The 27,869-nt window shown below is 34.0% G+C and overlaps 4 protein-coding genes across 12 annotated transcripts in view; 1 reads left to right on the top strand and 3 right to left on the bottom strand.

Moving 5' to 3' along the window:
* The window catches only part of LOC129790914 (RIMS-binding protein 2), a 33,947-nt gene extending 21,912 nt beyond the window's left edge, over positions 1-12,035 (top strand). For 8 of the 9 annotated variants that reach the window (XM_055828799.1, XM_055828774.1, XM_055828783.1 and 5 more), the window contains 5 exons: positions 1,175-1,660; positions 1,765-2,031; positions 2,296-2,608; positions 4,820-4,887; positions 9,435-12,035. In XM_055828799.1, coding sequence (XP_055684774.1) covers positions 1,175-1,660; positions 1,765-2,031; positions 2,296-2,608; positions 4,820-4,887; positions 9,435-10,115 — 1,815 coding nt within the window. In that variant the 3' untranslated portion in view covers positions 10,116-12,035. The remainder of the gene's footprint in view (positions 1-1,174; positions 1,661-1,764; positions 2,032-2,295; positions 2,609-4,819; positions 4,888-9,434) is intronic. The other variant, XM_055828820.1, reaches the window with a different exon arrangement.
* A 3,351-nt stretch (positions 12,036-15,386) lies between these two features.
* LOC129791123 (uncharacterized) lies at positions 15,387-19,318 on the bottom strand. The gene is made up of 2 exons (XM_055829080.1): positions 18,414-19,318; positions 15,387-15,774 (listed from the first exon to the last, which is right to left on the bottom strand). The coding sequence occupies exons 1-2, from the start codon at positions 19,281-19,283 to the stop codon at positions 15,763-15,765; spliced, it is 882 nt and encodes a 293-aa protein (XP_055685055.1). The 5' UTR covers positions 19,284-19,318; the 3' UTR covers positions 15,387-15,762.
* Positions 19,319-24,628: 5,310 nt separating this feature from the next.
* LOC129786925 (uncharacterized) lies at positions 24,629-25,694 on the bottom strand. The gene is made up of 2 exons (XM_055822181.1): positions 25,322-25,694; positions 24,629-25,254 (listed from the first exon to the last, which is right to left on the bottom strand). Exons 1-2 carry the CDS (start codon positions 25,692-25,694, stop codon positions 24,629-24,631), a joined length of 999 nt encoding a protein of 332 aa, XP_055678156.1.
* Positions 25,695-25,991: 297 nt separating this feature from the next.
* Positions 25,992-27,774, bottom strand: LOC129791087 (pachytene checkpoint protein 2 homolog). The gene is made up of 5 exons (XM_055829024.1): positions 27,586-27,774; positions 27,281-27,530; positions 27,107-27,220; positions 26,683-27,034; positions 25,992-26,609 (listed from the first exon to the last, which is right to left on the bottom strand). The coding sequence occupies exons 1-5, from the start codon at positions 27,675-27,677 to the stop codon at positions 26,101-26,103; spliced, it is 1,317 nt and encodes a 438-aa protein (XP_055684999.1). The 5' UTR covers positions 27,678-27,774; the 3' UTR covers positions 25,992-26,100.
* Between the last annotated feature and the right edge of the window lie 95 nt (positions 27,775-27,869).

Here is a 27,869-nt window from a genome sequence, read left to right as displayed (position 1 = left end):
CCTACTTTAAGTATATATATTGCTAAAATTATAAGCTTTTATCTACACAAACCCACACATAAAATACTAGAAAAAATGTTATATGGAAAATATTGTTCCTAAAATATGTGTAGTACCAACATAAAATCAAATTATGTGGATAAATTGTTTTGGTTTTTTTTTGTTCTCAAATTTTAAAGCTGTTAGTAAAAAAAAAGGTGCCCTAATTGTGAAAGATTTTCTCCCAGGTTAGAATACATAATTTTAATTAAGCTTAAACATTGACCAAAACATAAAATTATCTTCTGAAAAATAAATGAATTGAAAATAATGCAGAAAAAGTCAAAATTGAGACTGATAAAAAATCTTCATTGTACACTGAAAATATCTACATTACATAATAGAGACAGAATTAGGGCAATAAGAAATAAAAAAAATGGAAATCCACAAAATGTGATAAGAAGGTTGAACCTTAGATTTTCAATAAAAAAAAAACATAAAATTAGTATTAAGTAAATTATTACATGAAACCTACATAATTTCATTAAAAACTCAATTTAACATATTGATACATATCCATACACTCTATGTAATTTTTATTATATACATATCTATACATTTTCTTAATAAGCATTCGATGGAAAATTTTCTAACATTATGTGCTGAATGAACATTTCTTCTTCTGCTCTTAAAAGAAAACATGTCTGCCACAACTGTCTTTTCTCTCTATTTCTGTATAAACAGGAGTATTAAAAATAAAAAAAACAATCTCTGTACAAATGTATTGAGATGAAAAAAAAATAATAAAAAAAAATATTCGACAAGAATATGTGAAAAACTTTCTCTCAATTTGACTTTTTCTTAAGATTAAAAAAGTTAAAAACAAATATTTTTTTAAACATAAATCTATCATATTCACTCAAAAAGTATGTTTTTCTTTATCTAAAAATCAGAAAGATTTTCACATATTCACAATTTAAAAAAATTCAATTAAAAAAAAAACAGAAAAAATAGAAATCAATACTCCTGTCTTTTAGACCACAAAAACTCTTCATGTGCCACTGTCCTGTAAATGTTCATGTCTGAAAAAGTGTTTGACCTGTAATGTACATACATATAAAGAAGATGTTGTTGTTGGTGTTGTGTGTTGATAAAAAACAACTGACCAAATGTTATATACATATTTCATGTGAAGGGATATCAAACAAATCCGTTGTCCCGCAACCCCGCCGATAGAGTGCGACCACAAAATCCGGGAATGGGTCCAAATCAGCAGTCGCATCAACAGATGGGACAGCGTCCGCAACATCCGCAACAGATGCAACAGCAGCAGCAGCAGCAACCCTTCTACGGGGGCCCATCAACGGGTAGTGCCCAACAGAGGGGTCAAATGGGGCAAATTGGCCAAATGGGTCAAATGGGTCAAATGGGCCAAATGGGTCAGATGGGCCAAATGGGTCAGATGGGTCAGATGGGCCAAATGGGTCAGATGTCACAGCAACCACAGCAGCAGCAACGTGTTGGAATGGCACAGGGACGTGGTCAGATGTCACAGCAGCAGCAACAAATGAAGAAGGCACGCTTCTTTATGGCAATGTTCGACTACGATCCCAGCACAATGAGCCCCAATCCGGATTCGTGCGAGGAGGAACTGCCATTCCAAGAGGGTGATACGATTAAAGTGAGTGATGGTGATGGAATGGGATGTAGTCAAAAAATTTTATTTATCTATACGGGTGCATCCAGTCACGAAGGAAATATCATGTGCTTTCCCCTGCCCCGTAGGTGTATGGTGACAAGGACCCGGATGGATTCTATTGGGGTGAATTGCGTGGCCGTCGTGGCTATGTACCACACAATATGGTGACGGAAATTGAGGAAGGTCAAGTGGGGGCCCAAGGAGGTGCGCCACTAACCACTGGGACAACACAGAGTGTCCGTGGTGTGAGTCGAGATCGCTGGGGTGACATTTACGCCACGTCGTCGGTGAAGAGAATGATTGCACTGTATGACTATGATCCACAAGAGCTCAGTCCCAATGTTGATGCCGAGGTGAGTCCCTAGAAAGATGTGGATGTTGGATTGCAGGAGGATTGTATTGTGCATAGAACACCCTCATCCTAAAAAAAAAATAACACACTGGACCACTGTAGAGATTAATATAAATAGCAAAAAAAGACATATATAGACAAGACAGCACAGAGATTACCACAAAAGACATTGAAGACTCGTCCATTTTGCAAAAGAGCACAGTAGTGGCAAATGGTTGTGAACTTATGTGGCTCTACCCCGTCTTTTTGTCGCACCCAACTGCAGGTGGAGCTCAGTTTCAAGACTGGCGACGTCGTCCTCGTGTACGGCGAAATGGATGAGGATGGCTTCTACATGGGTGAATTGGACGGGGTGCGTGGCCTCGTGCCGTCCAACTTCCTTGCCGAGGCACCCGAGCAGTACAATAATCAAATGGCATCCGGCGGAATGGGTCGGGGCGGCATGAACAATCGCGGTGGCAGAGCGGCTGTACCCGGTGGATCGGGACCAGGTGCCCGGGGACCACCGCCTCCACCGCGGGACAACATGAACATGGGACCAGTGGGTGTTAATCAGCGTGGTCAGCAAATGCGAAAAGGTATGTCCCATCTCGCATCTTCCCCATAAAAAAAAAACTGAATGAATTCTTAATGCTAAAAACACGAAGTTCATGATAAAAAAAATCTCTAAAAGCAAATAAGAAAAAAAAAATATCTAAAGATAAGCATTTTCGTGACGAATATCCCATTATTTCATACAGTTGTACATATAAAAAGAAATATGTTTGAAAGTAATCACCTGAAAAAAAAATGTAATGAGATTTACTATGAAAGACTCTTTTAGCACCCTCAGAGGCATTCAATATCATTATTAATCAATAGTTTGGGTTCTTTTGCTCAATGAGTCTCACTGAATGAATCATTTTGCCATTTTTATATCGTATCTAACATTACATATATATAATCTAACAATATTTCTCTAGAGAGATAGTAACATTCTATCACGAAACATCATCAAATTAATATTATAAATGTAGTACCTAATGATTTTTTAATGTTCACAGACGTCATACTCTGTAAATAACATTTTTATTTATTCTAATGCTATGTTCACATGAATTCCCTGAATTCCTAAGCAAAGACATTATTTAATTTATTTTATCATTCATAGAATTTGGGTTTAGGGCACTACAAGAAAAAAATTTCTCAAAATATTTTATTATTTATTTTTTTTTATTATAAACAATTCGCAATGGCCACGCCATAGTGATATAAAATTGCATTTAAAGTCATTTCACTGGCTGTTGCTTTTTTCGTTTCTCTTTAAACTCAACTTGTAAAAGAATAAATTGTATCACAGGTCGGTTGGGGATTTGCTTTAATTTTGAATGAAAAGCACAGCACAACTTTCGTATCCAACTGCGTGCTGATGCAGCACTAATTTTTCTCAATGAATTTTTGCGGATAAATCACTCGCCTTTGGCCACCGAGGCAGGCATGTGCATTCACTCAGGTTATTTTGGTACAAGTACCTAACTAATGTATATTTTTTAAATTCTTTTCTAAAGTCAAAAAACACGTAGAAGCACAGCAGTAATATTGAAAATTATATAAAGTAAAAAGCTTACGGGTTCTAAATGAATTAATTGAATATGGAGGCACTGAACCTATGGTTTTTTTTCGAAAATTTTTAAAAACATTTCGAGCACTTAAAAAACGAATTGAGTTCCTATTAAGAGATAGTTAGGTTAAAATAATTTTAAAATCTAGCTTTAGAAAACACGGGGATCCGAGATCCTTAATTGGATCATTTTTAAACTATTCCTAAATATGCTTTAATAAGAATTAAAGTTTATTATGATTTTATTTACATTTTATTTTTCAATCTTGAATCATGTGGACATAGCGTTTTTGTAACGCACTGAATTGATGAGAGGTGATCCTCATTTAATAAAAATTGTTCAATCAGGCCTTTTTGCAAAAAACTATAAAAAATTTAATATTATTTTTCGAATTAGTGAATCTACTTAAACCTTGAAGTAAATGAATGAACCATAAAAGAAAAGAACTTCAAAATTGCATAATCTTTCTTTTCTATTGATTCTAATGAAAAAAAATCGTATTTTGGGAATTCAACTACTGAACCTCTCTTCTTTTCCATATCTGACTTTATCATGTTTTCCTTATTTAAACATGACATATATTCTTATTTTTAATTTTTATTTTACCTATATGAGAAAACAAAACAAAAAAAGCAACGAAAATTGAATATTTAAGAAGAAATTTGAAAAAAAGGAAGGAATCAATTTAAGCCGGATGCTTTAAATGTTTCAGTGTGCGCACCACTTAAAAAAAGCTCTTTCTATCTTGTCTTTTGTAATACTCACTATCAGCGTGTTTAGGGCGCGAAGGCAAGGGATTCCTAAAGCAATTTTGTACACCCTATACCTGATTTTCTTTGTTCACATACAATTTCCTATAAATGATAGTTTTCTCCACGAGATGATAGAGATTGATCTTTTTTGCTGTAAATCTGTTATGATCTTGAAACTTGATTTAAAATAAAAAAAAAACAACAAAGAGCTTCACATGCACATATGATGCAGAAAATGAAGAGTTAAAGTGAAGTACAAGTTGATAAAAAAAAAATATAAGAATTGTACAAAAAAAAAGGAAAATGGAGATGATAAGTGATAAATTGTAAATTAAAATGGAGTAGGGTCGGCATTTGGGGAGATCTTGCCGAACGCCTTTAGACGCAAATTGCTCTGCTGTGGTAAATGTCAAGTCTTCATGTTGTTTGTTGCTAGATGCTCGCCCTACTTCCCCTACACTGTTAGACACCACGGGCCACCCTGCCCCCGATCACCAAACGCAGGTAACTAACTACTTAAAGGAAGCTAACTTAAAAATTTGCGACTGAATTTGGTATTTTTGGCAATGATTTGTATTTATTGAGTCGAAAAAAAAGCTCATTTTGTAATTTTTTAATTTCTAAATATTAAAGAAAAAAAGATTTCTCTAAATTATTAATTCGACATAAAAAATGAGCTTTAAAAATTAATACGCGAAATAGAATTGAAGAAAAGAAAAAATCGAGAAACACACCCACCTGCCCACTCATAAATTTGTAGCACATAAAGTACATAAAAAAATTTGTTAAACAATAGTTTTCAAAATATTTTTTTTAATAATATTTTTCTTTAAACATAATTCAAATATTGCAATTGCTAAAGCGGATGCAAATTCAAATTGCATTACATTTAGTTGCAATGAGAAGAGTTCTTTATTTACTTTAATTTTATTTTTCACTTTTTGTTAGTTCTGTTTTTTTCAAAACTCGCCGACTGATCGCTGCTGTAATGTTAAAGAAATAATAGTTTACTATACTTCTTTAGAAAGTTATCTTTGTTATTACAATTTACTTTAAGTTCAATTTGTTTGCTCACCACAATTTTTGGAATAAATCATCATTCACGCCATATTTTTTAATATTATATTTCTTTATTTTATAAATATAAAAAAGAAAACTCAATATGAGAAAATGATCGAAATAGCTATAAATTTAAATGCGATCATTTCTGTCAGTAGCTATTTTATCTACAAATTAGACGAATTTAGAATTTAGATTAAATTCGCAAAATTAGTTACATATTTTTAGCCTAATTAAATTCATTTACAGATCTATGCAAAATAATTCAAAGAGCACGTCCTCTTTTTCTTTTATAATGTACCTACACAAAAAACTAGAATTTTTCTTTTAATAAAAATTAATTTTGTTTAATATAATAAATGATAAAAATTTTATTTTTAGTGTTTTTGTTCAAAATGTTTCTTAAACAGATTTATTAGTATCACAACTCAGATGCTAGTAAGGTATTTAATATATTCTACCTTATACTTCTCTTTTAATTATTTTTCTAACGTTCTCTCTATTGTAAATTATTTCTAATTAGAAGAGAGACAATAAACGAAAAAGAATATAATTTGTACAACATTATACTGGAAATTAGAGGATGTGTTTCGCATCATAAGAAGATCTGTAAAAGTTTAAACTACATTATAGTACAATCATACTGTTTACTGCTGCTGTAAAAGTTTAAAAATAGGAACCAATTGCGCTTAGATTTTTTGTTGAGTGGGGCAGAACTGAAAGTTCTTCTTCTGCTTTCCACAGAAGCAAAAAAAAAAACAAGGAAAACGAACTAAAAAAAATTCTTCATCAGTAATCACATAAACCACTTCAGAAACATTCTTTCAAAAGTTGTCTTGAATGGCTATAGTTTAGAATGGGAATGATTTATAAGCTCAATTCGTGAGTTTATTGATTGGATTATTTTCTGTCAAATGTTAAATGCGAGATAATTGAAGGATTGACTTTGATTGTTTGTTCTTTATTTTTATTTTTTGGTTTTGCTACCAATATTTGATGATGATTTTCTTTGAAAGATTTTTTGTGATTCCCATACTTGTTTAGAGTTTTATAAAAAAAAAAACCAATTCCCATACATGAGTGAATTTGAAAAAAAAATAGTCAGTAGGGGAGACCGGGGTAAAAATAGTCATTTTGGAATTTTCAAATGCCAATTTCTCCCAAAATATAAATCGGAAAAATCGGAAAAAATTAGGGTGCAAAGCCCTACCAACCTATAATTTTTGACAGTAATTTGGAGGTTATCCGATCAGTACTTTAGGAGTTAAAAATGAAAATAGATTTTTGGCCCATTTCCCAAACTTTTGCGTATTGAGAAAAACGCGTTTTCCGAACATTTCCTTCAGCAGTTTTCCCATCTGATAATTTTTCTCACTAGCTGGATTAGTGCAGAAAACGTTGCCAAGGTGTATTTTTCACTAACTTTTAATGATTTTTCTCTACAATTTTTTGAATCAAAACATACCCCTTGGGGTAGATCTAGTCATCCCATGTAAATCATATGGGAGATCGAATTTTTGGGCATATTTTCTATTCATTTGTTGCAAAATGGCGTGTTTGAGAAAATCGCAAAATTCTCTGTTTTAGTGTGTATAAAAGTGAAATTCCTTGTCGCGGATCAAAAGGTGAGAAGTTTAGCTATCAACTACTATCAATCTCTCCGATGGAAAATCATTGGAAATGTCGGAAAATTCGATCGACTTTATTTAGCCAACTGGTGACTATATTTACCCGCCGCGTTTAAAAAAAGTCAGAAGCGGAAGGGTTTAGGAAAAGCTCGAAAACTCATATTTCCCGGGGAGATAGAGAAAAGTGGTCTGAGACAAAGTTGTAGGCAAGGAAATTTCCTATAAGAATTACCTATTGAGGAAATTTTCTTGTCCTTGGGGAATCCTGCAGATAAGGATTTACGCAAATTGACTATTTTTACCCCGGTCTCCCCTATAACCACTAAAATATGCATATAGAATCCCCTCTTTTTCTGTGTATAGCATCAGCCCATTTCCGATGATTGCGATAGAATTTTCCTGTGTATATTACTTCGTTTATGGACCGTTTTGGAACTTTAATGTTGTGTTATAAAATTAATTTTGGAATTTATTGTTTTACAAACAATCATTATAATTATCTTAGAGACAAAATTCTCTTTTTTGAAAATTTCCTCATTACTTTTCTGGAAACATTTACAAACACTATATGCTCCATCATAGTGAACGCCTCTAGAATAAAAAAAAATAAATGCAAAACTTCCCACACCTTGCAGAGAATTAAAAGAAAAGAAAGACATTTCAAAAATAAATTTTACATTTAAAACAGAACAAACCTCCGAACATACAAATTGCAAAAATCCCTAAAAAAGAGATAAACCTACTTTTAAATACGACCAGTGCATGTTTGTAGTTTAATTTCTATCTTCTATTTTCTCAAAATAAATCTTACGTTTCTTCTTGTGGTTAACAGTGTTCTATTTAGAATAAATGTCTTTTTCCTCACTAATTATGGTTAATTTAGTGACGAAAAAACAAACTTTTCTATTCCTATCAATTTCATTTCTATGAGTGTTCTAACTCGCTCAAGTGTGTTTGTTATTTAAGTGTTTTGTTCAATTTTTGTGATACCATTTTTGAAATAAGTCATCATCAAAAATTCGGATGGCAATTTCAATTTTGTGAATTAAAAAAAATCGACTTGAATATTTTCAAAAATATTTTTTTATTTCTATTTTATGCGTTATCTCGTTTATTAAAAAGTTCTTTTAAAGAATTTTTTATGCTTTTATTCTGTGGGAAGAAAATTAGAGAATACGATATCAGCGAAACAAAATCTTCAATTTAATTTTATGTTCAATGTTTAATTTCCATTCAAAGCAAGTGTACCTAATAAAAGTTTGCAAAGTTGAAATTGTATTCCCGAAATGAAAATAATCATTAAAACTTTTCAATTCAACATAATGCAAATTTTTTTCAAATGTTTTCTCTAAGGTTTTTTAACTAATCAATAATTAATTCTTATATATTTGTGGTTTGATTGGTATATTATTTCAAAATGTAATGTTCGTTTCATATTTCCATTTTATTCTTTATGAAAAATAATTAATCTTTCCACTCATTTGCCAATTTCAATTCATTTTATCATCTAGCTTAAAAAAAACAATATTTTTTGTCTATTTAACCGTTTTTTTTTGGTTAAATGTAGTTTGTACATAACGGTGGAAAAACCAATAGATTTTTTCTTAGATAGTAAAGAATGATTACTACATTCTTCCTCTTCTACTAAAATGCAATGTTGAGCTTATACATAAAGTTAATAATCACAAATTTTGGATATTTGAATTATAAAAAAAATAGCTGACGTAAAATTAAAGTATTCAGTCGGTTAGAGAATTAAATTCAAACAAGATTATAGAGATTTTTTGTTTTTAGAAAGAAACAAATCACATTTTTTTGTTTTAAATTGAAAAGGAGATGTGGAAAAATTATATTATGTGGGAAATACATAATAACAAACATTTTATGTTTTTTTCAAATTTCAAGTTTTCGGTTTGCATGGATATCATTCTTTAGGCAGAATTAAACAAAAAAATTGTCTTTCTATTAAAAAAAAAAGTTTTTTATTTGTTAATTAAAAATTGTTAAATATAAAAATATGTAAGTAATTAATTTTTGCAATTTCAAAGGAAGTAAGCAAAGTAATAAAATTTTCCACATCTTCCGGATCAATGAACATTTTATTAATTTCGAACAAGATTAAACATTTTTTCTGTCATTTTACCCTTCTCATTCACTTTTTAAACATTTTGGGTTTTATTTGTTTTGTTTTAATACAATATTTTTCTAAACATGAAAACTTCCTGCATACTAGTTTAGATTTTGAATGTTACTTTTTTTTATTAAAGAAGAATAAAAGAAAAACAAGATGTTAGTGCAAAAAAAAAGAAAGAATATGCAGTGGGTTGGTGGGTCTTGTCGAATTAACGTGGCTGCGCTTTTTAGGGGATGCAGGGGAAAGGAGGGATGATCGGTCGCGCGATCGGTATTAATATGCAACAGCAACCGGGGCAGCAGAAGATGCAGCAGCCAGGACAGCAGCAGATGGGCCAGCAACAGATGGGGCAGCAACAGATGGGGCAGCAGCCGATGGGGCAGCAACAGATGGGACAACAGCAGATGGGGCAGCAGCAGATGGGACAGCAGCAGATGGGTATGGGGATGGGAGGTATGCAGCAACAGCCGATGATGATGCAACAACAGCAACAGCAGCAACAGCAACAGTATCCTGCGACCACAACGAGTGCACCCCAAACGGGTGGGATGTTCTCGACGGCGTCCAGCTTATTCTCGGGCGCAACAAATGCAGCCACGGGTGGTTTGTTCAACAAGCAACCACCAAAGGGGCCACAAGTTGTCCCGCAGCCAGGGATGACTCAGCAGCCATTTGGTGGGCAACCAGCGGGCCAGATGGGTGGTGCAATGGGTGGCGGAATGGGTGCCTTCGGTGGTGGCCTCCAGGGCGCCCAGCAGCCGCAGCAGGGGGCGATGCCGGGGCAGGCGATGCCGGGGCAGCAGGGTCCGAATCTCATGCAAAAGCTCAATGAGATCACGGCACCCGGTGGCGATATCCTGTCCAAAGGCAAAGAACTGATTTTCATGAAATTCGGTCTTGGCGGTAAATAACCCCGACCGCCCCGTTTACTAGTTAATCGTCTCGATATGATGTGCCCACGCCACGTAGCTGGACGCGACGACACATCGTTGTTCTTGTTGTTACTGATACCGTTGTTGATATTGATTCATATTGATAATAGAAATTATAACAAAATTCTTAATGACGATAATAATGACGATTACGATAATGATCTTACGCACATTATTTCTGCTTCTGAGCGGATTCCTATTAATTCCTTTCTTGTATTCTGAAGCTTCTCCCCCAAAAACTATCCTAACTGCGCCAATATATCCACTATCCTAGCTAATTTATAGCATTCTTGCACCCATTTTGCCTCTACTTTCCCTCCCTTCCCCCAATCCAAGGTCTTTTCTGTGCCGCTCCACCTACACTAAAGTTCAAAAATGTACGAAAAGAACTAATTCTTAATTTATTTGAGAGGAAATTTTATCACATTGATTCCACATTTGGAACAAATATGCTCAATCGCTCCACCTACTAAAATTATTCTACTTGTGAATTTATAATAAAAAAGAATTACCAAATCAACGAACGAGACGATTAAGAAAACGATCCTTCTTTAAGAAATGAGACCCGAATGGAAAGCTGTTAACATTTCTCATGGTTTTTTGTGAAAAGTTTTATATAGAAATTTTTCCTACGAAAGCTTAAACACCGATAATTGAATGAAAAGCTCCTCTTTTTTAAAAAATGACAAAAAATTCGATATTATTTTCGCTAAAATTCAAATTTTTAGAACTAACTGTATACGCGGATCCTACAAGAATTTCTTCTTAAATTGAAGAAAAATTGATTCTTATCGTATTGAAACCCTCCTACTTTAATCACTTTAATGGTTACTGGGATCAATTGAAATTCACAAGTGGAATAAATAGTAAGATATACGTAATTTTTGACAAAAAATCAGCAGAAACATTTTCGTTACTTTTGGGTATATTTTTGAACAGTAGTGTATTTTGTTCCTCTAGATCGTCTTCTATTGGTGATAATATGTTATAGGAATTATTTAAATATGATGCGAGAAAAAAGAATTATGAGCCTCAAACATTGTATAATTAGGTGTTTGAATTGCTATAAAGCACTGTCTGCAGAAGATAGAAAAAAAGAAAGAATAGGAAAGAAAACAAGATGAAACCAACATTCTCAAGTATATCTGTATTATGTAATCAAAATCACAAATTTCTGCTTGCAATAAATATTACGAAATACACCAAGAAAAAATTAAAACTTCAAAATGCAGTTTAAAAGAAAAATAACAAAAAAATTGAAAAGTAGGTAAATGATATGAAAAAAAAAAATCCTGTCCATAGAAACCACGCAAGGATGAAAAACCAATAAAATGAAGGATGTTATGTAAAACTTTCAGCTAAATGTAATTTAATACATATATTAAAAAAAAAGAGTATCATGAATAGGAAGAAAAGTGGATGAGATTTGTATTTTAAAAAGAAAAAAAAACAAGTAAAATTGCTAGTTGGTAGGTCTTTTATATAGATTTGAAAATCTTTCATTTTTTTACCCATAAAAGAAGAGAGAAACGGATGAGATGCGTATTCTTAAAGAGAAGGAGCGCAAGCAGAACATATCAGTATTGTTCACCAAATACGGTTAAAATTTATTGTGTTGCCTATGAAAATCGCGAGAATGGAGGAATTTTTCTTTTTATTCTCTCAACTAGCAATTTTCCACATGAGTGTTATCATTTAACAATTTCACAATTTTGAACATCGCCTCCCCCTCTCTCCCATCACATGGCTGGCTGGAACGGTGAGATAACCATAACGTGCAAAATGAAAAGTCTCAGAGTTGGAGAGTTGCGTATTTGGGTTTGAAGTAAGTTTTAGGAGAGCTAAAAGGAAAAAAAAAAGATGAAGGTGTAATGAAAACACATGGCAAAAAAAAGAAAATATTTAAACATAAAAATAACATTAAAAAAATAATATACTGTATTGAATCCAAAAAAAATGTTGACTTACATGTATATAAAATGATTATAATGAGAAAGTATAAAGAAAAATGAGAAATTGTCATAGAACCACAAGAAAAAAAATATCTGACAATATTACTACAATTTCGACATTTTATTAAGATAATCATCATTTCTATACTAAATAATTTACGAAGAAAAAAAAATATGAAAATTCTTTTTCACATTACGCATAAGCTCATTATTATGGATCATGTTGAAATAAAATAAAGAATAAAAAAAAATAAAAGCAGCTCAAGTACAATAACAAAAAAATATCTTACGGAGAATGGATGAAAAAAAAGATAAGAATCACAAAGCTATATATGATAAAATATTTTATTAATATGTTTTATTGAATTACATTGCAATAAAAGTCTATCAAATATTTACATCTTAAATAACATGAAAAACATAAATTTGAAGAAATATATATAGTGGAGATGAAAGTTGTTGTGAAACTTCAGTAATTAAGTGATATCCTTTCCCCCCTCTCCCAAAAAAAAATGTAGAACCAGAAAAATTCACTTGAAAATCTCTTGAGAAAAAAACAACACTTTGAAACAAAATCTCTAAAAAATATATAAATTTAAAAAATCCATTTATGCTTCTTTTCTGTCAAGTCTAGAATATTTGAATATGATTACACGCGAAAACAAATCTTTATGAACTACCTATACTAAAATATGCAGATGACACATCCTTAAGAAAAATATCCATATTTAATCTTCATAAAATTTTCATAATACATAGTACACGACTAAACAAATGAAAAGGTTTAATTGATAAATACCTCGCCCTCTTCCTAAAATTTCTGGCACAATAATTCTAATTAGAATTATTTTTGGGAAAATATGCTAAATTCTTAAATGATTTTATTACTTTTCATAAACTTTTTATCGAAAAATTATATTTCTTTTATAAAACAAAACTAAGACATCTTTTAAACTTAAGTTTACTAATTTTAAATAAGTTAAAAGATTATAATTTTATGTTAATCTTTAGTTTGTTTAATAGTAAACACAATAGAAGCATATTTAATCCCCAAAAAAACTAACCAAAATATGAATATTTATGACCTTCAGTGCCATCCACGGGAACCAAACTTTTTAATCACACACCACACCACTTAAAACTACCTATATACTTTTACCTATACACCGTAAAAGTTTCACGTCAGCTCACTGCAAAGCCAAAATTTATTCACAAAATCTAAATTGTCTGTTAACATTATATAAATTGTTATGGAATTCCACAGGATGTGAAGCGTATGAGAGAGAGAAATGAGGTATAGAAAAGGTGAAAAAAAATTATAAAAGAATAACTAGGAAAAATTCAGTTCGGTGCCTTCTGAATGTTTGACGCGCGGATTGATCAGCCAGTTCATTTGTATATTCCCCCTTTGAGAGTCCTTTTGACATCCCTTTAAGTGCTTTTTATATTGAAATAGCTCCTCGTAAACTCTTTTCAAACATACCCCCATCTCCCACACTTTTAACATAAATATTAATTATAATTCAGCGTCCCCTTTAGACACCTACTCCCTCCCTAAAATCTTCAGAGTACATACAAAAAAAATTAGTTAGGTTTTGTACATTTTACGATGAATAATTTGATTAAGAGATTAAAAAAAAAAGAAGAAAATTGGGAATATAAAATAAACTATTGTGATCTTTCCAATTGATTGTGCATGGCTGCATCACTTCAATATAATTATATTAAAGAAAAAAAAGAGATGATTAAAAAAAGAGAGTATAAGAAAAAAAAGGTGAAATAAAGTATATTAATTACAAATATATATTTCATTGTTATTCAAATCGTTTTATACGCGGACATATCAAAAGTACCCCGCGACCACACCCTAAAACTATTTAATGAGGATGATTAAAATACAAAAAAATATGATAGTGTGAGGAGATTGTAGAGATCAAACCCAATCCCCAAGACATCACCCTTCCACGTAAACTAATGGACAAGATGAATTATATATATATATTTAAAAAAAAAGTATATTTATAAAATTACTATATAGTAACCCCTCGCTATCGGCTCCTACGCAAAATGCAAAATTTATTAAGAAAAATTAACAAAAAAAAACAACTTTCCTCTAAACCTTTCACAAAAAAATAAAATCTTCTACATTTTTGCAAATGTCTCTTCTGCGGTGGATTTATTTAAAAAAAAATCTCATTTAATATTTAAAAAACAAAAGTCCCTGCAACAAGAAGAAAAATATTTCTTATATTTTAATTAAGAAAAATGAATTGTTTTTCCAACATTTCTCATTCTTTTCTCAAAAAAAAAATCATTCATTGTAATTCTTCTTTGTAAAGAAAAAAATGAGAAATAAATTAAGTAATTGTAATGATGGAAATTGAAAGAAATTTTAGTGATAAAAACATCCTATATGAATTTATTAAGTTTTCTGTAAAAAATAAAATGATCCTTGAATTGAATAAAAAACAACCGGGACATTTAGCAAGAGGAAGTGTCTTTGAACAAAACAAAAAGAGAAATTGAAAGAATTTAGAGCGATATATTGACCATCACACAGAAAGTTGGCGTAAAACACAAAAAGAAACACAAAAAAAACTACTTATTACACTAAAAAAAACTATAAACTATGGTAAAGAAAAGTGAAAAGAATGAAAAAAATATATAGAGAATATTGAAGTAAAACCCAAAAAATATAAATTTAAAAAAATTGTAATTGATGACTTTATGCTTGACTTTGTAAAACATGTGTAATTATAAAAAAAAACTTAGGCTGACAAATTGTTTTACTGATTTTAAGTATAAACTAGCTTAAAAAAATGAGAAAAATTGAACAAGTAATGTAATGGGCAAGTTGATTAGATGCAAGAGATTGTTGTATAAAAAAAATGCGGACAGTTTATGTCAAGAATATGGTCATCATGTTAATTTTAAAAGAGAAATTCGTACTAAAATAGAAAAAAAAATACCCTGCAACATACATCAGGGTTTTGTGATCCATCATCAAATATGGTATATGAAAAGACTGTGTGTTGCGTGTGCTCTCGTCGGTAGCCCGAGCTCGACTGCCCCGAAAGGTTTCGGTTGAGCGTCGCGATAGAAGGAGGGCTACCAACATTTATTGTTAAATCTCACTGTTGGCATACATGATTTATGTTATACATAACATCTACTTCCCCCTTTTAAAAAGAACTAGACCTTAACTGAGTATTTACATTTTTCTTCAAGGCTAACATTTACATGATACTTCATTTACTTAACTTCTAATTCTGTATGACCTCCGTGGAATCGAGCGAGGATGAGAGTCTTGCCTTGGGGGCTGATCTGAGTCTGACGAATATGATTCAGACTTCGCGGTATCAAAACTTTCTGAATTTAGAGTCGTCTCATCGTCATCACTTTCCATTTCCTCCTTTTTATGAAAAATTATGCGACATCTTGGATGAATAGGTGTGTTGTTCACCTTCAACTGATCCTCATGGGCTTGCAAAATTCTGTTCTCAACAACAATTTGGTATCTAATCCTACTTAGAACCTTAATGACTCTGCCCGGGATCCACTTAACTGAATTCTTATCTTCCACTCGGTAAAAAATTGAATCATTAACTTTGAACTTTTGCTCCGGCAACTTAAAATGTACTTTCTTATCCTTATTCTTCAGATCTGACTTAAGCTTAGGCACTACCCTGAAATGAGGATTGACATTGTTATATTTTGTTCTTGGCACAAAATTATATACTAACTCTGCCGGAGTCGCTGATGTGACGGTAGATGGGGTGTGATTGTAACGCGCAAGAAATTCACGCATGACTTTTTGCAAATTGAATGAATCTGTACCTGTGTTAACCAACTCCTTTTTCAAAGAATTCTTAACTGTCTGAACCGCTCTCTCACAAATTCCGTTACTCTGTGGATGGTAAGGAGGACTCTTCAGGACTTCGATACTTCGTTGGTGGCAAAAATCGTGAAATTTACTTGAATTGAAGGGTGGACCGTTGTCCGAAACCACTTCTTTGGGTCTTCCCATTCGCGCGAAAATCTCATCGAGTGCTTCATTGACTTTTTCTGCGTTAGTACCCCTCATGAGAACCAATTCCAGCCATTTGCTGTAACTATCTACCATGATAAGTACCTCTTTACCCGCGAAATGAAAGAAATCCAAATGAATTCTTTCAAAAGGAGCATTTGCCTCCTTCCATGGAATTGTATTTGACTTATTCCTTCGGGCTGTAACGCAGCACTCCTCACATTGACTTGCAAACTTTTCAATATCGCTATCAATACCCCTCCACCAAAGGAGTGAACGAGCCATCATCTTCATTCGTACAATCCCTACATGCGTTTCATGTAGAAGATGTAAAACCTTACGACGCAATTTCCGTGGAATCAAAATTCTGAACCCGTAATACACGCAATCATCTTCTACGGTCAGCGAGTGACGAAACCTCCAATAAAACCTGAGGGTTTCTGACAACCCCGCTGGATTTTCTGGCCATCCAGCGATAATCTGGTGCTTTAAATTTATTAGCTCGCGGTCAGTTAGCGACGCAGCTCTCACAATCTTAAAGTCAATGGGGTCGTTCTCGCAACGGAAAGCATTAATCTTTATCTCTTCTGGCTCTAATTCTGGGTCATCAATGGGTAGTCTTGATAGACCATCGCAATTTCCCTGCAATTTTCCCGGACGGAATTTAATTTCACAATCCATTGATGCCACTAAACCCTGCCATCTTAACATCCGTGGGGATAGCACCGCGGACGCGAGGTTTTTCTCATTGAAAATCGAAATCAAAGGTTGGTGATCTGTGTAGATCACAAATTTGCGCCCGTAAATGAATTTATAGAATTTTCGAATCGCGAAAATTATTGCTGCTGCCTCACGATCTAGCTGAGCGTAACGTTTCTCTGTTTCAGACAAAGTCCTAGACGCGAAGTAAATTGGCTTTTCAGCACCATTACTACAAACGTGCGACAAAACCGCGCCTAGACCGTAGGGTGATGCATCTGCAGAGATGATCAATGGTAATTTGGGGTCATAAAGCATGAGTATCGACTCACCTTTTAACAATTTCTTGCACTTTTCGAAACAATCTGTGTGGGTCTGTCTCCACATCAGTTTCTCTCCCTCCCGATTTCTCTCTTGAAGCAAATCGTAGAGAGGACGAAGCTTGTCCGCGAGATTTGGAATGTACTTGGCGTAGTAATTAACTAAACCCAAGAATGCCTGTAGCTGTTTCAACGTTTCTGGTCGCGGCGCATTCTCTAATGCCCTTAACTTATCCGGATTTGGACTAATCTTCCCCTCGGAAATAATCTGACCCAAAAACTTGATCGAACTCGCGACAAATGTGCATTTATCAACGTTTATCTTTACGTTGAGCTCATCGAGCTTCCCCAATACAACCCACAATGTCTCTTTTACGCTCTTCTCATCTTTCCCAAAGATGAGGATATCATCCAGGTATACGACCACCCCCTTAATCCCTGCCAAAATCTGGTCCATAAACGATTGGAAAATGCTTGGGGCTGATGAGACCCCGAATGGCAATCTCTTGAATCGATATAAACCCTTGATCGTGTTGATCGTCAAAAATTCGCGTGAATTTTCCTCAACCTCCAACTGCTGATATGCCCCTTGCAAGTCTATCGTGCAAAAAACTTTTCCCTCAGACAGTTGGGCAAAAAGATCATCAACACTGGGCAGCGGATAGTGCTCCTTCAGAACGTACTTATTAATCGTTACTTTGAAATCTACACAAAGCCGAATTTTGTCGTTCCCCTTGGGCACAATTACGAGAGGACTGGCCCATACGCTGTGCTGTACTGGCTCAATAATATCATCCGCAGCTAATCTATCTAGCTCATTGGCTACCTGATCCCTAACCTTGAACGGTACTACTCGCGATTTATAAAAAATTGGTTTCGCGTTCTCCTGGAGATGAATTGAAGCTTTGAATCGTTTAATCGGATTTTTATCATTTGTCTCACAAACCCGCGGAAATTTTCGCTTAATTTCATCAACAATTTCCCTCTTATCTGCTTGAAGAGCGTTTAATGAAAATGCATCGCGAAGTTTTTCTTGCCACCGCGGAAATAAACGATCCATCCAGTCTCTCCCGAGCAACGGAATTGTACCTTCTTTGCATTCAATTACGTAAATGGGAAGTTGGTTATCACAGGTACTTACCAATATTACTCCTCGGACTAATACTGGGTCTCCGCTGGCTGAGGAGAATCTCATCTGTGTGGGCATCAGTTGCCGATGGGAGAAAAAATTCTCATACACATCACAGCCCATCACCGTACACACCGCACCTGTATCTACCTCAAACTTCGTATCCTGACCATCTACGTTGAGCTTCAAATACATGGGGTTAAAACTATCCATTGTTGTTGCATGGAGCGACGTCAGCGTCTTCCCGGAGCGGCACATCGCAGCCCAATGGCCCTTCTTCCCGCACATCCTGCAGTTGCTCTTCGCAGCTTTGCATTGACCTTGAGCGTGCTGAAGTCCACATTTGTCACATGAAGCACCACTTGGAGCTGAAGATCGATTCTCTTGTCCTTTTGCGCCTTCCCTGTGACGACTACGATGACGTTGATGTCCACCTGATGACTGACGCTTCGCGTGGGCGGATTGTTTGCTCATCAGATTGACTCCTCCGATCGCTTGTCCCATTTCCTGAACATTCCGCCGTGTACGGAATTCGATGATGGATGTTTCCTTTGCTCTCTCCCATGTGAGATTACTCTGGAGGATCAGCTTCTGTTGCAGCACTTGATCATTGATTCCACTGACCAGTCTATCCCGTAGAGCCTCCTCCAGGAATGCTCCAAACTCGCATTTGTCTGCCATGGCCTTGATTTCCACAATGTAATCATTCACCGACTCGCCGTCTTTGCGGTTGCGCATATGAAACTGACATCTCTCGGCAATGACGTTATTTTTCACCTCATAATGATTCAACAGCGTCTCCATGATTTTCTTGTAGGTAACTTCGCTGGGCGTCTTGGGTGATAAAAGTGTAACCAAGGTATCGTACGCAGTTGCTCCCATTAGCGTGATCGCGAGATTTTTCCTCTGATCTTCCTCCGTGATTTTGTTGACACTCAGGAGACTCTCCAATCGGTCGCGAAAGTTCTTAAAATTGTCTCCTGGCACAAAAGATTCTATACTGCCGATCAGGGAACTCATCTTGAATACTTTTCTTTGTTCACAGGCCGGAAAAACAAACTTGATGGAGGTTTCTTTTATGAAAGAAAAGAAAATTATTTGTTTGCCATTTATCGCCAATTTTCGCAAAAAAAGAAGAACAGAATCACTTTCGTATTGAACAGAAGCGCGCCTCTTTAGTTGTCTCGCCCAGAAATGCCCTCCGGAAGTCATATATATAGTGCATCACCACCCCCATCGAGTGTATTTAAAACTCACAGATATGGTATAAAGAATGCTGATGGATCACCATCCCGTGTATCTCTGTACAGCACCAATGAAAAAAAGAAAATGATGATGAAATTACGAACAAGAAATACCATTATAATTAAAATAAAAATAACTATATGATAAAATAAAATATTTCTCTCTCATCAATTCACACGACTTTTCACCTAATCCTCCTCCTTTACAGTGATACTTCCAATTACAACATTCAGGACAAAATTAATACTTAACATAAAGACAAGATTAACCTCCTCTCACAAAAGTCTGCAATTTCTTTTTCTAGGTTGAAAATCATCTTCGTTTTCTGTGGCATTAAAGTCCCTTAAGGAGTATTGCTTCTTAAATAAATCTTCTTCATTTGGTTAAAAATCTGGAGTGGATGAATTTATTAAGAAGGTGCTTTTTTAAGTATTGAATTTTATTCTAAATGTCGCCGTTGTACTACACACCCAACAATCTTTCTTTACTTTGTAGAGTTTTTTATTTTATAAAAAAAATGAAGAGATGCCCTGAGGAAGGACTAAAATAGTCCGAAACGTTGGCCGGAAATAAAATTTAATTAGCCGAGAATAAGACCGAAAATCCGTTTTTTAAAATATCCCAAAATGAAGAGATTCGTATAAAGAAAAATAAAAATTTTGCGAAAATTCTCTAGAATATTAGTAGAGAATTTTTTTTTTAAAATCACTTTAAAGGAAGATTTTCCTAACATTCTTAAAAAAAAAACTTGGCTCAACTAGGTTTACAAAATCAAATGATTTATTATGCTCAATTATCCCCTTTTCAAAGCATCTTGAAATCCTCAAAATTGATGAACATTTTTATGAGTTTTCTTTGAAGTTGTATGTAATGTAATCTTAAAAAAAAAGTTTTAAAAGCTTTTTAATTTACAAAAACAAAATTAAAATTAGAAATAGCACTAGTTCATAATTGCCTAAGTATTTTTAGAAGATCTTCTTCCAAATTCTTTTTAAAGAAAAAGTTTATTCCATTAGAAAGCTGGAAAGTTCACTTCACAACAAACTTTAACATTATCTCTTTGTTTCATGATTTTTCTATGAAATTAATTAATTAAATTATTAAAAATTTGATAATTTTCAAGAGAAATTCATGAATACCCTTTGATTTTCCAAATTTTCCAACAAAAAACTCATTTTACCCAACAAACATTTCATTTGGCTTAAAAGACTAAAAGTTCTAAAAAGGTGTTATAATGGTGTAACACAGAACTTTTTGTCTTATAAAGGGATTAAATAGGCTATATGTTCTACTAGAATTTTGCTCTTATAAGCCATGATTGTAGTTCTCTATAGGACTTCGATATGAGTCTTTTGTTCTCAGGAAAATAATTCCAATAATGTCTTCTTATAAAAGCCTACAGCCTATCCATATAGAACCAATAATCTACAAGAAAATATGTTTCATAATGGGGTATTATAAGATAAATATACTTAAAAGAATGCTTATAGCATGCAATAAGAATTTTATAGAACTGCTTATAGGATTTTTATGAAACCTCTTTCTCCCTTAATGAAAAATTATTATTAAAGTTATATTTTCATTGCTAAATATAAATTATTTTTTGAGATCTAATCGATCTAATACATATGCGCAACAATACATCATCTAGTTGATTTTTCAAAGAAAAAAAAAGAAAATATTTTTTCTCGTATTTAATTAGCATTGACATATCGCCTCTACCATGCAAAAGTATGGTAGCTGAGAAAGGCAATTTTTCACATGAAAAAGTAAATTTGTCGCGTACGTACAATACTTTCTCAAGGGAGATGCGAAATTTTAATAGAGAGCATTTTTGAGGAGCTAACTAGATCGTTATAAGAATTCAATTCTCAGAAGGTTCTAAAGAGTTCCCATAATGTTCTACGAGTATAAAAGTGTACCAAATATCCCGTATACTTCGGTAGAAATAAATTCTAAGGAGTTTTGTTAAATACGAAATTCACACATTTGCCTGGCAAGATATGTGTGTATTCTTAACTCTTTCAGATATGTTCCCGGGATGCAGAGGAAGTTATCCAAGACATATGTTCATCAATTACATACCTATGAATTAATCATTTTTTTTTTCCCTCCCCACCCCTCCCTAAGGTCTTCGGGTCTACTGATGAATTAATCATATAATATATAATCACAAAATAATATGATATATCCCAAAGAGCACGGCGGTTCCCGGCCGTATTCCATTTCGGCCAAAATGTATTCCGCGCGGGATTCCCGCTCAGGCACCGTATGGTGCACCATATATGATGGTATTGGGAAAAATTTGGTACCCAAAATCGGGTCGTGGCTCCATAGCAGGTAAAATTTTACGCCTAAATTTGGGAATACCATAGGGATATCCGTATGGTGTCTGGAAACAGCCTCTGCCACGACTGAAAAATCTCCTACATGTAGGCAAAATTTTTGACATTTTTTTTCTCTTTCCCTCTCACTCACTTCTTTCTTTCTATCTTTTTTTCTCACAAACACATTATTTTATCTACCTAATGTTCTCCTTTTACGATAGTGTTCCCTTTTCTATTTTGCCTCACCGGGAGGCAAATGGCCAAATTTCATGGAGATACTTCGGCAAAAATATCTCGTCTTGGCAATAATATTCACAATGAAAAATTCGCGCGTTTTCACGCGTGAAAAACATATGCGAGATTGATTTTCAGATAGGATATAGATTAGAAGAGTCATAAATGACCTTCTCATTTCATAAAAATTAATATTTCTTTGAAAAATTAGACAATTAAAAAAATTAAAATTATACCCACATCATTATGCTTATTTAATATAACATTGCATTATGTTTCTTATGCTAGAAACATTATTAAAATGGCATAAATCGCTTTAGTTTTCAAGAAATAAAATTTTATAAAATATCCATGCCACGTGTAGCTAAAAGTAACCTCAAAAAGACAACCATTCGTCGAATACATGAAAAAGCTTTGCATTTCAGTACAATTTTCTTCAGCACATAAGAGCATATTTTATGTTGCTGACGCATTTGCTCTAAGAAATCATTGGGAAACACATCTTGTATTCAGCATTAAAAATGATAATTGAAAAAAAATCAGAATTATTAAAAATCTACCTGAAATTGGGAGGTCTTTTCTTTGGGCTGCATTATTGTTCCCTCAGAAGAAAAATGTGTTAATTACTAATTCTTCGAAAAACCCAAAAGTATCTCTCATATTGTAAAAGGATTACATGTTTTAAAACTTTTTCAATGAAAATTTTAAGAACAATCAGGTAGATATCTAGTTTTTATTACAGGACCCATTTGCTAACTAAATCTTATGTAGGTAAAAATAATTAAAAATATTTGTACCTAATATTAGGAAACTTTATAATTATTCAAATCAAATGATTATATTAAATTCATTAAATTAATAATGACATTTTTGCGAAATGAGATAGTGTTTTTATGTTGGTATTAAAAGAATAGTTTTTATATTTCATTTAAACTAATAATTCTTTATTATATTATTTGGGTGGCTTTTTAGTTAAATTTTGAATCATGTGTTCTAAAAATAGGGTGGTCATACCCAAAAAATGACAGAATCACATAAACAATCCTTCCAAAATTATTTAATTTCAAGAAAATCTTAATAAATAGCGATTTTGATACCAAAAAGAGCATAAAATTATGTTCAATGATACTCAATTGAATCCTTAAAATATGTTTCAATGATTTCTTTTGTCTATCTTTTGTGGAAAATTGTAATTTATCAAAGATTTTGGATTGTTTACAGTCCGTCGCTTGTCCGGAGAACATCTTCCCGGATACATCCAAGAATAGGTTATGATACAAAATTATTTTAAAATACATTATAAATTCAGAATTTGATTAAATTTTAACATAAATTTAGAAAACTATCAATAAAATATTAATTATGGATTAATATTCTGAAAATGATTTAAATATTTTATGATTTCTAAAACCACGTGTTCTGATATTAACTTAAAACCAAAATTCACGCGTGCCACGCCTTTTTTTTGGAACCAAAAGTGAGCCGAAGACTCTGAAATTTTTTGGTACCAAAATTCACGCGTAGCCACGACTCTGTGTTGGCACCAAAATTGATGCGTAAGCTCCGATTTTTGTTGGAACCAAAATTCACGCGTAGCCACGACTCTGTGTTGGTACCAAAATTGAGGCGTAGCTACGACTCTGTGTTGGAACCAAAATTCAGGCGTAGCTACGACTCTGTGTTGGCACCAAAATTGATGCGTAAGCTCCGATTTTTGTTGGAACCAAAATTCACGCGTAGCCACGACTCTGTGTTGGCACCAAAATTGAGGCGTGGAGCAGACTGATCACGACTGATTTTGTTAATTTTAGCTAATTTACAATTATTTTAATCTGAATACATCTGCTACATCATATATTAACTAAAACTAATCAAAAAAAATTGCCAAATATTTTTAATTCTTCAAAATATTAGAAATTGTACTTCAGTCGTGGCACACTCCGTGAGTTGACACCATATGGATAGTTGTATGGTTATCCAAAATGGCTAGAGTCGCCGGCGTGCTCCTTGGGATAAATACGAAATATGTATAAAAAAAATCAAAATAATATAGAAAATAGAAAATTGGAAAAAAAATAATAATTAAAAATCTTTTTTTAAAATTTTTACGATTTTTTTCGTAAGTTTTATAACGTTCCTATAAGCAGTGCTATAAGTTTCTCATAGTGTATTACAAGACGGCACTAATAAGTATTTCATTTTCTTATAATATTTATTGTAGATAGTTATAAGACTGTTATAGGATAAACCTAGAGAACTCTTGTAGGCCCTTATTAGTGCGCCAGATTGGCTCATAATGGTCTGAGAGACTTATATGAGCTATCTACAAGCGTTCTCTAGGAAATTCATGGTTTTATAAATTTTACTTGAAGTATTCAGTGAGAATACTATAGAACCTATTTTGTTTGTTGGGTATTTAAACTTTGTAAAAAAAATAAGATGAACTTTCAAAAGCTCTCCATTTCATTTTCAAGCTTTTGATTTTTTTTAACGTGAATAGTAAAGGTAGTAAAAGAAATAGAAGAAGCACTGAAGAATAACTTAAAGCCCCTCTTAGCTTTACACTTCAAAATGCGTTTCTGTGATGAAGCTAACGGACTTTGTGGGACCTTCATTTGGGAAGTAAGAAAATTCCCAGAGATCCGTGGTAAAGAGAAGCGCCTCGCCACTCTTAACTTCCACTGTGTACTTCCCACATTCCTCCAGACACTTCCCTCTGCCACTGAGACGAAACACACCACGTCCCTGCAATTGTCGCACCAGCACAATGCCATCGAGGGTGATTTCTTTGGGTGCTGGATGGTCGTATTTGTGAGACATGAGAATCCACGAGGAGTATGCTGGTTCCAGGTGTGGTGGAAAGAATAATGGACGTGGTGCAATCAATCGCGTGGCTTTGACTGCGGGAAAATCGCAATTGTGGAAGTGAAGGAACCACGAATGCTTTTCCATTCGCTGAATGCGTTCAATGAGCTCCTGCAAATTTGCCAGACGACGCACAATTAAATTGGAACTCATTTCGCACGGAGTTGATTCCATTAGGGGCTCCAGTGTGAGCAGGTGTTGCGTAAAATTGTCCTCAGGCCAGGCTGTGTGGGAATCCATCAGGAGGACTGGAAGACCCCTCTCCAAGAACTCTTCACTTAAGTTTGTATAATCCAAATCTCGTGTTGTATAGATTGTATCTAGAATTAAATGCGAAATGCCCTCACTCATATATATTTCCCGCATTAAATGGATGTGAAAACCTACCTATATTTTCGCATACAGAACAATCAAATTGGTACTTATCACCCACCACGTGGTCATCTGCATTTGGCGCCAAAGCAATTGGGTAGTCAATTAAACATTTTGCATTGTGCAAATGCGTCCAATTCCAGAAGGGAAGTAATTTAATTAAAAAGAGTCTCCCAACTGCCACTAAATTCCAATTGATCACCGTAACTTGCACGAGTGCCCACAATATTCCAATGAAAAAGAAAATCGCGGTGTACTTTCGGAAAATTCTCCATCTCAAGTAAATCACAAGGGGTCGATAGATTTTTTTCACATCACTATTCACGAAATTCTCTTGATGTACTTTTGCGAAGAATTCACGAAATTCCTGATCAAAAGCTTTATTCATTGTTGGAAGCTTTCAGGACAACTGTAGCACATCAACTGGTTTGAACATTGAAATTTTCTTCCTTTTTATACAGCAAAGGAAGGATTTTTTAATCATTTCTGCGCATGCTGGTTGCTGGTTTTTTTCATGAATGACGATGTGCTTTAAAGCTTGATGGAAAACTTGTATTGGGATATTTTTAAATTAACAAGTAAATTTTTGTAAAATAGCAACGATTGCTAACTAGGCTAATTGCCACAATAGCAACTTAGCCTGCTAGGCTAGTACACAGCCACAAGAACATTAGAAAAAAAACAATTTCTTTATATTCTGGCACATTTTATTTCTCAGTCAAAAAATAGTGGAAATCAATGTTACTTATTTAAATGCATTTTCAACAAGCTAGAGGCGATGAGAAGAACGTAGATCAGTTTCCGAGATTTCCTGGTTTATTCACCATTTCCGTATCCTCTGTATGCTTCACTATCGCACAGCACATTGCAGCGATAAACTCAGTCAATGAGATCCCCCTGCGATGGTTCTTACCGCGATGATCAATAAAATAGGCATGTGCCAGCATTGGGATCTTTCTCAGGGTACGCCCACTAATTCCCTGACTAAGCCTGCATAGCTTCATGAAGTCTTTGTGTAAATGATACTCATTCAATTCATTCATCAAATATCCGGAAGCTTCATCCGGAACTACAAGACCAACACGTACCAATTCATGGAGGATTGTTTGATAGATGAGGGCAATGGCACGTTCTGTGGGTGATCCAATGAATTGCTTAATGTCAGCACGATCCAAGAAAGCCACATCAATGTTTCCAGTGAGATTGGAAGTGGCGAGGATAACAACATTATTATATTTCCGAATTTGATCGAGTTGTGTGAGGACAGCATTCACAGCACGAACGGAATCACTTGGCTCATTGTCTGTGGGAGAGAATTTTACATTATGTATTAGGATTCTTTTCATTAACTTCCGGCTATTTAAAATATTAGTTACTTGAAAGGGATGTCCGAGCAAAAGCCACAGATTCAATCTCATCAATCAGGATGCATACCATCGACGAGGGATTCTCAACAATCTCACGCAGCTGCGTGAAGAGTTGCTGCACGAGCTTCCCACTCTCGGAGAACCATTTGGAGAAGAGACTGTGACTATTAATCTCAACCAAGTGAATGTATTGGTATTTATCCTGGAATCTAATTGAAATTTTCTGTGCTACAGCCCTACACAGGCTTGTCTTTCCCATTCCCGGAGGTCCATGGAGCAGTACAATGCGATTGCAGCAAATTATATTTGAATTAATTTGTTTTTCTGCAAAGGTCATTGAAGTTTCCACGTAGTTGAGTATCTAAAAAAAATACAGGTAACATGCGAAAGATTAGTTTATGAGGAAGGAAAAGCAATTGAGGAGGAAGCTTACGTGCTCCTTGATGCCATCCTCGTAAATAAGATTCTCCCAGAGTCCTACAAAATCCGTACAAGGAAGAATCCAGTGATTTGATGCAGTCACATCATTGGAATCATTCTCACCGCCCTGCAAACAATCAATTTTACATAAATTCCATTTTCTATGTTTTCTAATCATTAAACTTACGCTCAATGGCTCAGCTTCCGGACCGTGAGACTTTGCGACATAGCAGAAAAATTCTAAATCCTCCGGAGATGCATCCGGTGGAATCTGATTGCCAACAACAATGCTCTGGACATGTGATTCAACCACTTTATCATCGAGATCCTTTCCGTAAATTATCCTATTGGCTTTCCATGCTTCTCTACAGTTTACAAGGAATTTAATTACACGATCCTTCAGTTCCTGGAGAATATCTGGGCTCTTCAAAACTCTTCTGCAAAAAACAGCTTTGTCAATTGAATGTTTTCTAAACAATTTCTTAATCTTACCCTTCGTATAATTGCATTTCCACCTCTATCTTTTCCTTTTTATCGCACTCCATTGTATTATTTTCACTCTTACCCGTAAAAAGGTGCAGCATTTTCTCTAAATTTCACTAAAATAATGAAAATAAATAAAAATTTTTACGTTGTGTACGTTTTTTCTTTCAAATAATGTTTTTGAGGTTATAATCTCAGTTCCCTTTAAAATTTTGTCCCGCTATGTGGATAAGAGCTATGGATATTCTTAAGACATGTCGGAAGAGGCTGTTTTCTATTTCCTTTCTTAATTT

The sequence above is a fragment of the Lutzomyia longipalpis genome, chromosome 1 (genome assembly GCF_024334085.1).
Source record: "Lutzomyia longipalpis isolate SR_M1_2022 chromosome 1, ASM2433408v1".
Classification (NCBI taxonomy): Eukaryota; Metazoa; Arthropoda; class Insecta; order Diptera; family Psychodidae; genus Lutzomyia; species Lutzomyia longipalpis.
The sequence above is the reverse complement of the archived record's forward strand: the minus strand, read 5'-3'. Positions and strand labels throughout refer to the sequence as shown.